We start from the raw sequence: 12,987 nt of genomic DNA on the forward strand, positions 1-12,987 counted from the left end.
TAACACATCATCTGTACACTGCATTGTGTGTTCAGCACCCCAAGCCAAGTCTCCCTCCATCGCCATTTATCCCCCTTTATGCTCCTCTACCTCCCTTCCCCTTTTTCCCTCTAGTAATCATCATACTGTTGTCTGTGTCTATCAGTTTTTTTCATGTTTATTTTATTAATTTTTGAGAGAAGAAAGAACAGCACGAGAGATAGGAACATCTGTTCCTACATGTGCCATGACCTGGAATTGAACCAGTAAACCTCTGTGCTTTGGGACGATGCTCTAACCAACTGAGCTCTCTGACCAGGGCTATGAGGTGTTTTTTTTTTTTTTTTTAATTTGCTTAATCACTTCACCTTTTTCACCTAGTCCTCCAACCCCCATCCCCTCTGACAGCTGTCAATCTGTTCTCTGTATCTATGAATCTGTTAATATTTTGTTAGTTTATTTTGTTCACTAGATTTCACATGTAAGTGAAATCATATGGTATTTGTCTTTCTCTGACTGGCTTATTTCTCTTAGCATAATGCTTTCCAGATCCATCCACACTATTGCAAAAGGTAAGACTTCCTTCTTTTTTTTTTTTTTCTTTTCTTTTTAAAAAATTTTTCTGAAGTGAGAAGCAGGAGGTCAGAGAGACAGATTCCCACATGCCCCTGGCTGGGATCCACCTGGCAAGCCCACCAGGGGGCGACGCTCTGCTCATTTGGGGCATTGCTTCATTGCAACCAGAGACATCCTAGTGCCTGATGTGGAGGCCACAGAGCCATCCTCAGCACCCAGGCCAACTTTGCTCCAATGGAGCCTTGGTTGCAGGAGGGGAAGAGAGAGATAGAGAAGGGAAAGGTGAAGAAGCAGATGAGTACTTCTCCTGTGTGTCTGGCCAAGAATCGAACCTGGGACTTCCACATGCGAGGCCGACACTCTACCACTGAGCCAACCGGCAAGGCTAGACTTTCTTCTTTTTTATGGCTGAGTAGTATTCCATTGTGTAAATGTACCACAACTTTTTATCCAATCATCTATTGATGGACACAGGGCTGCTTTCAACTCTTCACTATTATAAATAATGGTGCAGTGGACATAGGGGTGCATATAGTCTTTGGAGTTAGTATTTTGGGTTTCTTCAGACACAGTCCCAGTAGTGGGTGGGATTGCTGGATCATAAGGCAGTTTCATTTTTAATTTTTTTAAGTAACTCCATACTGCCTTCCACAGTGTCTGCACCAATCTGCATTCCCACCAACAGTTCACAAGGGTTCCCTTTTCTCTACATTCTTGACAATACTTGTTGTTTGTTGATTTATTGTTGATAGCCATTCTGACAGGTGTGAGATAATATCTCATTATGGTTTTAATTTGCATTTCTCTGATGATCAGTGACATTGAACATCTTTTCATGTGTCTATCGGCCATCTGTATGTCTTCTTTGGAGAAGTATCCATTCAAGTCTTTTGACCAGTTTTTTAATTGGAGTGTCTGTGGTTTTGGTGTTGAGTTTTATAAGTTGTTTATAATTTTTGGATATTAACTCCTTATTAGAGGTATCATTGGTGAATATGGTTTCCCATTCAGTGGGTTATCTTTTGTTTTTGTTGATGGTTCCCTTTGGGCATACTTCAACGTAATAAAGGCCATATATGACAAACCCACAAACAACATCATACTCAATGAGCAAAAGCTAAAAACGTTTTTCTTAAGATCAGGAATAAGACAAGGATGTCCACCTTCACCACTCTTATTCAATATAGTACTGGAAGGTCTAGTCATAGCAATTAGGCAAGAAGATGAAATAAAAGGCCCCCAAATTGGAAAGGAAGAAGTGCAATTGTCATTATTTGCAGATAACATGATGCTGTAGAGAACACCAAAGATTCCACAAAAAATACTAGAACTGATAACTAAATTTAGTAAAGTGGCAGGAAACAAAATAAATATCTAGAAATCAGATGCTTTTTTTATACACCAATAATAAACTATCAGAAAGAGAAACTAAAAAAAAAATCTCATTTACAATTGCATTTAAAAAATACTTAAGAATAAATTTAACCCAGGATGTAAAAGACCTGTACTTAGAAAATGATAAGATACTGAAGAAAAAAATTGAAGAAGATACAAATAAATGGAAGCATATACCATGTTCATTAATAGGAAAATTAACATAATTAAAATGTGCATACTACAGCCCTGGCCGGTTGGTTCAGCGGTAGAACATTGGCCCAGTGTGTGGAAGTCCTGGGTTTGATTCCTGGTCAGGACACACAGGAGAAGTGCCCGTCTGCTTTTCCACCCTTTCCCCTCTCCTTCCTTTCTGTCTCTCTCTTTCCCTCCTGCAGGCAAGGCTTCATTGGAACAAAGTTGGCCTGGGCGCTCAGGTCGGCTCCATGGCCTCCACCTCAGGTGCTAGAATGGCTCCGGCCACAACAAAGGAACACCCCAGATGGGCAGAGCATCGCCCCCTGGTGGGCGTGCCTGGTGGATCCTGGTTGGGCACATGCAGGAGTCTGTCTGATTGTCTCCCCACTTCTAACTTTGGAAAAATACAACCCCCCCCAAAAAAAAAACCATGTGCATACTACCCAAAGCAATCTATAGATTAACACAATTTTTTTCCTTTTTCTTTTTAAGTGTGAGGAGGGGAGATAGTGAAACAGACTCCCTCATGCACCCCAACCGGGATCCACCTGGCATGCTTGCCTGGGGCTGATGCTCGAATCAACTGAGCTATTTTTAGCACCTCAAGCAAACACACTTGGACCAACCGAACTGTTCTCAGCACCAGGGATGTTGCTTGAAACAACCAAATCATTGGCTGCAGGAAGGAAAGAGGGAGAGAAGCAGATGGTCACTTCTCTTGTGTGCCCTGACTTGGAATTGAACCTGGGATGTCCATACACCAGGCCAATACTCTATCCACTGAGCCACTGTCCAGGGACTCAACATAGTTCTTATGAAGATACTAATAGCATATTTTACAGAACTAGAACAAATATTCCAAAAATTTACATGGAATCACAAAATACCCCTAATCCTGAGGGTCACAACAATCTAGAGAAAGAAGAACAAAGTTGGAGGAATCATGATACCTGATATTAAACTACACTACAAAATGATAGTAATCAAAACAGCATGGTACTTGCATAAGAACAGACATATAGATCAATGGAACAGAATAGAGAGCTCCAAAATAAATCCACCTCTTTATGGTCAATTAATATTTGATAAAGGAGGCAAAACACACAAAGGAATAAATGAGGTAAAGAGCCTATTCAATAAATGATGTGTTGGGGTAATTGGACAGAAACATGCAAAAAAATGAAACTAGAGCACCTTGTTACACCATACACAAGAATAAACTCGGCCCTGGCCGGTTTGCTCAGCGGTAGAGCGTCGGCCTGGCGTGCGGGGGACCCGGGTTCGATTCCTGGCCAGGGCACATAGGAGAAGAGCCCATTTGCTTCTCCACCCCCCCCTCCTTCCTCTCTGTCTCTCTCTTCCCCTCCCGCAGCCAAGGCTCCATTGGAGCAAAGATGGCCCAGGCGCTGGGGATGGCTCCTTGGCCTCTGCCCCAGGCGCTAGAGTGGCTCTGGTCGCAGCAGAGCGACGCCCCCTGGTGGGCGGAGCATCACCCCTGGTGGGCGTGCTGGGTGGATCCCGGTCGGGCGCATGCGGGAGTCTGTCTGACTGTGTCTCCCTGTTTCCAGCTTCAGAAAAATACAAAAAAAAAAAAAAAAAAAAAAGAATAAACTCAAAATGGATTAAAGACTTAAATGTTAGACTTGAAACCATAAAAATCCCAGAAGAAAATATAAGCAGTAAAATCTCAGACATTTCCCGTAGAAATAATTTTCTTTTGACTCATTGTATTTAAAAAACATCCAAATGCAATCAACCATTGTCTATCAAATGAAACAAATTCCTAAAAAGGAAAAAGGAAACACTGGGCTACTCCTTTACTCCACATTAGGGAGATGACTGACATTTATGGGGCACTTATATGCTTGTCACTTTATTAAGAACTTATCATACACTGTCTCATCAAATGACTACATTGCTCTTTATTTATTTATTTTTGTATTTTTGTATTTTTGTATTTTTTTTTTTGTATTTTCCGAAGCCAGAAACGGGCAGGCAGTCAGACAGACTCCAGCATGTGCCCAACCGGGATCCACCCGCACGCCCACCAGGGGGCAATGCTCTGCCCATCTTGGGGCGTCGCTCTGCCGCAATCAGAGCCATTCTAGCACCTGAGGCAGAGGCCACAGAGCCATCCCCAGCGCCCGGGCAAACGCTGCTCCAGTGGAGCCTTGGCTGCAGGAGGGGAAGAGAGAGACAGAGAGGAAGGAGAGGGGGAGGGGTGGAGAAGCAGACGGGTGCTCCTCCTGTGTGCCCCGGCCGGGAATCGAACCTGGGACTCCTGCATGCCAGGCCCACGCTCTACCACTGAGCCAACTGGCCAGGGCCCTACATTGCCCTTTTTTTTTTTTAAATATTTTTTTTATTCATTTTAGAGAGGAGAGAGAGAGACAGAGACAGACAGACAGAAAGGAGGAGCAGGAAGCATCAACTCCTGTATGTGCTTTGACCAGGCAAGCCCAGGGTTTTGAACCAGCGACCTCAGTGTTTCCAGGTCGACACTTTATCCACTGCGCCACTACAGGTCAGGCTATATTGCCCTTTAAATAAAATTTTAGCTCCTTACAAAGCCCATCATACTCAGTGTGATCTGACCTACCTTTCCAACTACCCTCCTTTATCGCTGTCTTAGCCTAGGCATCCTGACCTTTTCCTGTTTATGCAACATACCCAGCATATTCCTGCTTCAGGGCTCTTGCATTTTCCATTACCTCTGCCTGAAATACTTTTTCTTAGTCTTTACATGTCTAATCTGTTCTCATCAATCAGACCTCAGCTAAAATACCCCTTCCTCTGGAAGGCCTTTCCTGATTATCCTGCCTAAAATAACATCCCTTCTTCTTCCTCTAGTCACCTTTTCTAGTGCCCTACCTTATTTTATCTCCTATTGAGTTTATAGTGTCTGAAATTATCTTTTTCTTTTTCTTTTTTTAAGTAAGAGGAGGGGAGATAGACTCCTGCCTAAGCCCTGACCAGAATCCACCCAGCAACCCCTGTCTGGAGCCGATGCTCAAATTAACCAAGCTATCTTCAGTGCCTGGGGCCGATGCTCGAACCAATCAAGCCGCTGGTGGCAAGAGGGGAAGAGGAAGAAAAGGGGGAGAGAAGCAGATGGTTGTTCTATCCACTGAGCAAACCAGCCAGAGTCTGTGATGGAATATTCTTAATAAATCTCATCTAATAGGCAGGAAGGAACACTGCCATGGGGCTGAAAGTATAACCAGTAAGCAGGTAACAGTCATTTAGATCAGCCAGGATTGTGCGGTCTTTGGTGTTTTGTGGTTTACCAGTGACCTTGTTTTTGTCATACCTACACAGGATGACTGAGTGCTCTTTTTTTTTTTTGGTCTTACTTTAGCACAGTTATAAAGTGGCCTTGATGGATACTGGTGTCTGCACAACTGTGTTTAATGGGAGAACACAGAGGCTTAGTTGTGAGTGTCAGGCTAGTTTCTGGATGTCAGGGTTTTTTCTTCTTCTTTTTCTTTTCTTTCTTCTTTTTTTTAATAAGTGTCCTAGGTCTGGAGTCCAGTGTCAGACAGCCCAGAAATAAACAAGAGTAATTCTTTGGACTGTTTGATAGTCCCCCTTCCTTCCCACTGATACTGGATTTGCATGAAACTGGCCAATGAACCAAGATAGTGGAGGCCCAGGTAAAGAAACAATGCTTCTAGAAGTTAAACAACTCAAAAACACCTTTATTTGCCCAAGAATTAACTACCATCTCAGCACATGCCCAGGTATACCTAATTTTCAAATGGTGGATGGCGTATTTTTTGTATCCTGAGTTGATAGGATTACCCAGTCCTCACTATTGCCTTGAAGTCCACTAAGGCCTTGGCTTTGCTTCAACGTGTTCTCTAAACACAACTTTATGGTTTCAGGAAAGTCTTTTCACCAGTATGCCAGTACCCTCTGGGCTCCCATAGTACCCTGTGTTCCTCTGGTAACATCCCTGCTATATTGTAATTAATTTGTTTATAATCAGTCTGGCTGGTTAGACTGGCTCCCACATAATTGTATCCTTGGAACTTAATTTTAACAAAGGACCTGGCACAGGCTAGGCTCCCTATAAATATTAAATGGATTTAAAATGGAGATTTAATTCCTGGCTTGAATTCATCTCACAAAACATTTACTAAGTCTGTCCTATGAGCCAGGACATTGTGATAAATCAGCTAGTCCTTACCTTCAGGGAATTAGTATTCCTTTGTAATAGACTTAAAGACAAGAAGAATAGCTGACATTTATTTGGGAGCAGATGCTGTGTTAGGTGCTTTACCCGTGTATCTGAGTTATTCCCATTTTACAGGTAAAACAACCGATACACTGATGGGTTAAGCAACTTTGCTGAGGTCAGTAGGGGCAGAGCGGGGATTTTAGCCCAGACAACCTGACTCCAGTGACAATCTCCCAACTATTAGGTTGAAAGGTGCCATGTGAATTCACAGTTCTATCATTAACTCAAAGTGGAATAAGTTAATATGACCAACGTGGGGAATATTTCTGTTCTTTATTGGCCAGTGTGGATGGGCGAACTGAGATGCATTAGCTTTCTGTTAAAGCAGAAATGAATTTTGGTTTGGCTTCAGATATGAACATCATACAGTCAATAACATTTATTGGGCTCCCACTGTGCGCAAAACAGGTGTTCCCTGCCAGTTCCTCTGCTCCCCACACCCTGGAGAAGGGAGGAGAAGTGGAAAAGAAAAAAAAAAAAAGATAAAGAGCCTGTAAAGAGTGGGCAGATGAGCATTCTCTATACACCTGGGTCGCAGCCCCGCGCCCATACCGGCCACGCCCCTCAGCCTCGCCCATGCTCCAAACCCAGTTTAAACTCCCGCCCCCTCTTAATGACGACCAATGTCCGGCCGGGGAGTCCGCAGGAGGCTGCGGATTGGCCGGCGTTGTGGTTGCCGAGGTGACGGGTGGACCCGGAGGGGTCCCGGGAGCAGGGCGTGGGCTAGGGTGCCCGGCGGTTTCCGCCCCGCCCTGGCCCGCGCGCGTGGGTGGCGGGAAGGGCCCTCGCGCCCCCAGTCCCGCGCACCGCTCCCCCACCCCCCACTGCCGCGGGCCTCCTGCTCGGGGCGCGCCGCCCTCCTCCGTCTCCGCCCCCAGGACCTGCGGCCGCCAGCTGTAAGCGCCGCTTCTCCGGCCAGCGGCGCGATGGGCTGCGGGAACTCCACTGCCACCAGCGCGGGCTCGGGCCGAGGTGAGCTCAACGGGCTGCCGGGGGGCGTGGGGCGGCGACACGGGGGCGATGGGGAGTCAGCAGGGCGGACCACCTGGGCGAGGGAGACCAGGAGAAAGGCGGTAGGATGGAGGGAGCCGGAGAGGGAGGGCGTGCAGCCCCCGTGCCCGTCCTCTTTTCGGGACTGGAGCACACCGCCCGCTTTTGGAACCATTGAAAGCAGGGCATTTCCCCCGCGCGGGGGCGGACACGCCTGGACGAGGAGAGCCTGCAGGGTGATCCTGCAGAGGGAGCGCTGGAAGGACTGGCGGCGGGGCTCCCCTGCAGCGTGTAGGCTGGGCATTCTCCTAGGAGAGAGGGTTCCTAGTGGTGGTGTGTGTCCGTGCCCTGCGCTCCTACACTCGCACCCCCTGGGCCTGGCCCCCAGCCCCTCGGAACCCAGGCGCTGCACCTGGAAAAGTGTAGCACAACAGTTCAGGACTTTTATTTGGTGGTGCTGCTGTGGGGATGCGAGTGGGGTTGAGAACTGCAGACAGGCTCTAAATATTCATCCTAGTCAGTCTTGATGTTTAAGACCTGCTGGTCCTTTTGTGGGATTTCTCTGAGAGGTTGCAGTACACAGGAAGCTTCAGGTATCTGATGGAGTTTTAGTGTTAGCAGTGATCTGTTCCTATATTTTTCTTAAAAAAAAAAAACATACCGAAACTTCTTTTTACATCACTTCATTTTGTTGATTGGCAGCGAGTTTTTTCTGGATTCCCCTAGTCACCCAGGCTTTGTATCAGTGACTTATTTAAAAAATCCAATCCTTCCCTTGAGCCCAGCTAGTGCCTCCTGATTTAAGAGTCTGGATCTGTTTTGAGTATTATCTGCTGACCTATTTTAGTCTCTGTTAGGATAAAGAACTTGTATCTCCTCCAACGGAGATCAATCAGATGCCACATCCCATCCCAACCAGCAAATGTAAACAGCGGTCTGATGCTGCAGTATTTCCTAGGTGGGGGTGGCTACCCTGTCAATGACTTTGTGACCTTGAGGTGTCACTTTCTTTAACTCAAATCACGGTGGAAAATGCAGTTTTAAAACCCAAGACTTATTTGCTTGTTTATTTTAAAGTTTATTTTCACGCTCATAGACTGGATCAGCTGTGGAAATCTGCTCAGTTAGTTGGCCAAGTTTGTTTTTCATCCTTGGTTGTCAGTGGCCTCATATGTGGAATATATTAAGAGAAGGTGCTAAAATATGTGGGATTCTAGTCCTAGAGCTGTGAATGAGCCCAGGTAATGATTTAATCCAAAGTTTATCTCTTCCAGGTAATCTTTATTATCTTGAATTAAATTCCTATCCGTGTAACATGTACAGAGAGCCACCAGGGAACAAATCTTTTCAATTCAGATAACAGTGACACACGTTAGTTAGAGCCTTATGCTAAGGAAGGCAAGAACAAAATTCTTGAGAGTGGCCAGAGAGCTCTGCATGGAGACGTGGAACAATGTCAAGGCCACATCCCACACCATGAATTATATTTCTCAGTCTAACATGCCCTGTGGCCCTATGTCAGCCACTGTATGTACACCCACCCTACTTAACAAAAAGTTAAGGACAGTTATCCATGTTAAAAAAAAAAAGTAAGAAGGATTTGTAACAGATTTTCTTTAAAGTGGAGGCAGTTTAGTTCATTTGCATTTTTATTACTGAACTGCTTTTGAGCTGTGGGAGGAGCCCCATTGCTAATTCAGAATGATAATAAGGTGGCTCTGAAGAGTGGTAATGTAAGAAAATGGGAAAATATGATTCTCTTTACATGTATCTGGTTGATCTTTTTATTTGTTTACCCCCCAGGAGTACACCCTTTAGTACACGAAGGGAGGTACAGTTATGTTGAAGAAAACCATGCAGAACTCCTGTCTTCTTGATGAGTACCCTTTTGTTTATGAAGGACAGCTCATGCAAGAGCATGCTGTTCTCTCCTCTGGCTTGCTCTTTGCTAAAAATTACTTTATGTTCAGGGAAGAGCAAGATAGCCTGCAGACTGTTAAACATTAAGGAAAAGAAAACATCACGAACAGGGAGTTACTGCATCACCTCTTTGAGGGATCTGCCCTTGTCTTTGAGAAGTCATTCCCCAAACATTTCCCTGCTGGTGAATCCAGCTGGCTCACTTGGGGATTTGGTCATGGTTATTTTGAAGTTTTCTGTAATCTGGTAGTAAGACTTTAGTTTCAGAAAGGTCATGCATAGGGATGAAAGATGACAGGGCAAAAAAAACAAAAACAAAAAACAAAAACCAGGCCCTGGCCGGTTGGCTCAGTGGTAGAGCATCGACCTGGCGTACAGAAGTCCTGGGTTCGATTCCGGGCTAGGGCACACAGGAGAAGCGCCCATCTGCTTCTTCACCCCTCCCCCTCTCCTTCCTCTTTGTCTCTCTCTTCCCCTCCCGCAACCGAGGCTCCATTGGAGCAAAGATGGCCCAGGCGCTGGGGATGGCTCCTTGGCCTCTGCCCCAGGCGCTAGAGTGGCTCTGGTCGCAACAGAGCGATGCTCCGGAGGGGCAGAGCATCGCCCCCTGGTGGGCAGAGTGTAGCCCCTGGTGGGCGTGCCAGGTGGATCCCGGTTGGGCGCATGCGGGAGTCTGTCTGACTGTCTCTCCCCGTTTCCAGCTTCAGAAAAAAATACAAAAAAAAACCCAAACCCCAGAGTGCAAAGGTTTTTAAATTTCTTTCAATTGTGAACTTTAACATCAGTGTCAATTATGCTATTGACTGAACTGCAATAGTACTTATAGTACTGAACCCCGGGGCAATGAAATGCATTAAATAGATGCTGTTCCTGTGTTCCAGGTACTTATAATGTTCAACTTCTGAAATGTCCCAGGATCATACAGTTCAATAGCCATGTTTAAGCTTTTCAGCAACAAAAGTGCAGAGAGAGGTAATGGGAAGGATGCTGAACTTGAGCCTAGAGAGTGAGGCTTAAGCTGGACTTTGGCACTGTGCTGGTTGCTGTGGCCATTTCAGTTGCACTTTTTTTTGAGTTCCAGAGTGAGAGCACTCTGTACTGTATTTATTATAGAGTAGTGGAATATTACCATGTGGAGGTGAAATGGCTTTTCCTTAGTATTTTTCTGTAAGAACATGGCAAATCCACTTTCAAAGGAAGCATTGGCCCATTATCATAATGCTCCCAAACCTGAAATCTCCATTATAAGCCCTGTTTTACTCCCTAAGTAATTCAGGTAAAACCAGATCATTGTTTCTCCTTTCCCTGAGTTATCTGGACAGCTGCTTTTCTTGGCTTTTGTCTGGTGGAATTGGTTAATATGACACATTGGTATTTAGTAGTGTACTTGAGTAAATTTGATTCAGTATGTTCCCTATGTGGAGAAACTGATATGCAGCAAAATGGTCAATGGCCAGAAGAAATCAGCCTTAGATCATCAGCCAGGCTCTAAATCATTCAGTTAGATTTCCTTCACAGGAGTTGTCTAACGTCAACTTAAACACACCTCCTCTAGGTGCAGAGCACTGTACTAGGAAGTTAGGGGAAGGGTTGGGGCAGCCAGTAATGATGGTTGCAGAATGAAATCAAACTTTCTTGCTCCTGAGAAGTTAATTGTCTAGGTAGGAAGATTAACCTTTGAGAACAACTGCAAAGCAGATAGAATTCACATTGAACATCCATGTGGCCAGGACGTTTTGAATGATGTAGTTCAATCAGAGAAGGCTTCTGGAGGAGGAGCTCAGCTGTCAGTCTACATGGTATCATGAGAACCATTTCGATTACACAAGAGCTCTCTCTATTTTAATGTTCTAGGAAGATCCCTTTCTCAATGGAGGAATTTGATTTTTCCCTACCGAGAGCTATAGTAAAAGGATGGCTTCTTGTATTTTTCATTCAGTGATGATTCAGTACATTTTTCCTGCATCTTCTGCAGTCTAGACCAGGCATGGCCAACATACGACCCTTGGGCTGGATCCCGCCCGCGTAATAAGTTTATGCGGCCCGCGATTAAATTTTTAATATTCTCCACTACTTTAAAATCTCAGCTACTCAGAAGCGGAAGCATCTTTGATTATTGCAAATCGAGATATTTAAGAAGACAGTGATATGCGGAAAAGAATTCCGCGTGTGACTGATCTAGGGTTAACTTCCAATAATTGGTCAAATGGATTCATGATACTTTATTTAAAAAAAAAATTCCATTATAAAGATTTACGGCCCTGGCTGGTTGGCTCAGCGGTAGAGCGTAGGCCTGGCATGCGGGGGACCTGGGTTTGATTCCCGGCCAGGGCACATAGGAGAAGCGCCCATTTGCTTCCCCACCCCCCCCTCCTTCCTCTCTGTCTCTCTCTTCCCCTCCCGCAGCCAAGGCTCCATTGGAGCAAAGATGGACCGGGCGCTGGGGATGGCTCCTTGGCCTCTGCCCCAGGCGCTAGAGTGGCTCTGGTCACCGCAGAGCGATGCCCCTGGTGGGCGTGCTGGGTGGATCCCGGTCGGGCGCATGCGGGAGTCTGTCTGACTGTCTCTCCCCGTTTCCAGCTTCAGAAAAATACAAAAAAAAAAAAAAAAAAGAAAAAAGATTTACAACTTTTGTACTCATATGTACTCGATATGAACTGTTAGACGTTTAGCAGCAATGTGAAACCCACATTCTTTTAGGCGGAGTTTGCCAGTGCGCACCCAAGGTCAAACAATTCGTTATTTTTGTAGTTAAGTGTGCTGAATCAAGTGGCATTGTAGCATAGACAATAGCTGCAGTTGATAACTGAAAATGTGTCCAGGCTGTTTGTAAAACGAAATAATTGTTTTATTTGTGATATAACCCCTTCAAGCTTATTCTATTAATTATATATTGTTTTGATTGATTGCGATACAGTTTGGATATTTATACGGTATGTAATTATATTTTTATTAAAATAATATTGTATATTAAAAAGTTTTTCACTCACTTACATTTATTCATAAACAAATTACATAATAAAATTTTGTTTACTTAAACGAATCGTTTTTGTATTTAACATTTTTTAATTTTAATATTTCATCTGGCCCGTGAAAAAAGTTTTCTTTCTAATCTGGCCCGGGGACAAAAACTGTTGGCCATGCCTGGTCTAGACCCTAAACTATAGAGCAGCGGTTCTCAACCTGTGGGTCGCGACCCCGGCGGGGGTCGAACGACCAAAACACAGGGGTCGCCTAAAGCCATCGGAATTTCCTATAGAGAAACATGTGAATTAAATAGTTTATTTTAAAGGGTTGCATCTGCTGTAAGGCAGGGAGCTTTTGCTTTCTGTCTCTGTCCCCCAACCCCCACCTCTCCCTCTCAGCCATCAGATTCTCTCTCCCTTCGTTTTTCTTTGAACATATTCCCTAAGCAGGCAGAGAAATGAGCAAGCCTGCATTCAAGGCAGTGATTTCAAACAGGTCAGTCATTCCCTCTTACACAGTTGTACACATAGATTGTTAAGTGAGTCCGTAATGTAATCCAGAAAGTCCCTTAAGAGTTTGGATGGTTCCAGTTATCTATCTACTAAAGCATATTTCAGTGCAGGCAAAGGCTGTAGAAATTACTTGTAGCAGCACAGTTATTTCAGAAGTATTCTGCTTATGATAGTTGATTGAATTGGTTAGTTGTAGTTTTTCTAGCAGAGGTATGTAACTGGCAACTATCT

At 44.7% G+C, this 12,987-nt stretch overlaps 1 protein-coding gene across 1 annotated transcript in view; it reads left to right on the plus strand.

Annotated features, from left to right (window-relative positions):
• Nucleotides 1-6,990: 6,990 nt before the first annotated feature.
• The window catches only part of C1H12orf75 (chromosome 1 C12orf75 homolog), a 52,688-nt gene continuing 46,691 nt past the window's right edge, over nucleotides 6,991-12,987 (plus strand). Inside the window, exon 1 of the mRNA XM_066252601.1 lies at nucleotides 6,991-7,339. Coding sequence (XP_066108698.1) covers nucleotides 6,991-7,339 — 349 coding nt within the window. The remainder of the gene's footprint in view (nucleotides 7,340-12,987) is intronic.

This window comes from Saccopteryx bilineata, chromosome 1 (genome assembly GCF_036850765.1).
Source record: "Saccopteryx bilineata isolate mSacBil1 chromosome 1, mSacBil1_pri_phased_curated, whole genome shotgun sequence".
Classification (NCBI taxonomy): Eukaryota; Metazoa; Chordata; class Mammalia; order Chiroptera; family Emballonuridae; genus Saccopteryx; species Saccopteryx bilineata.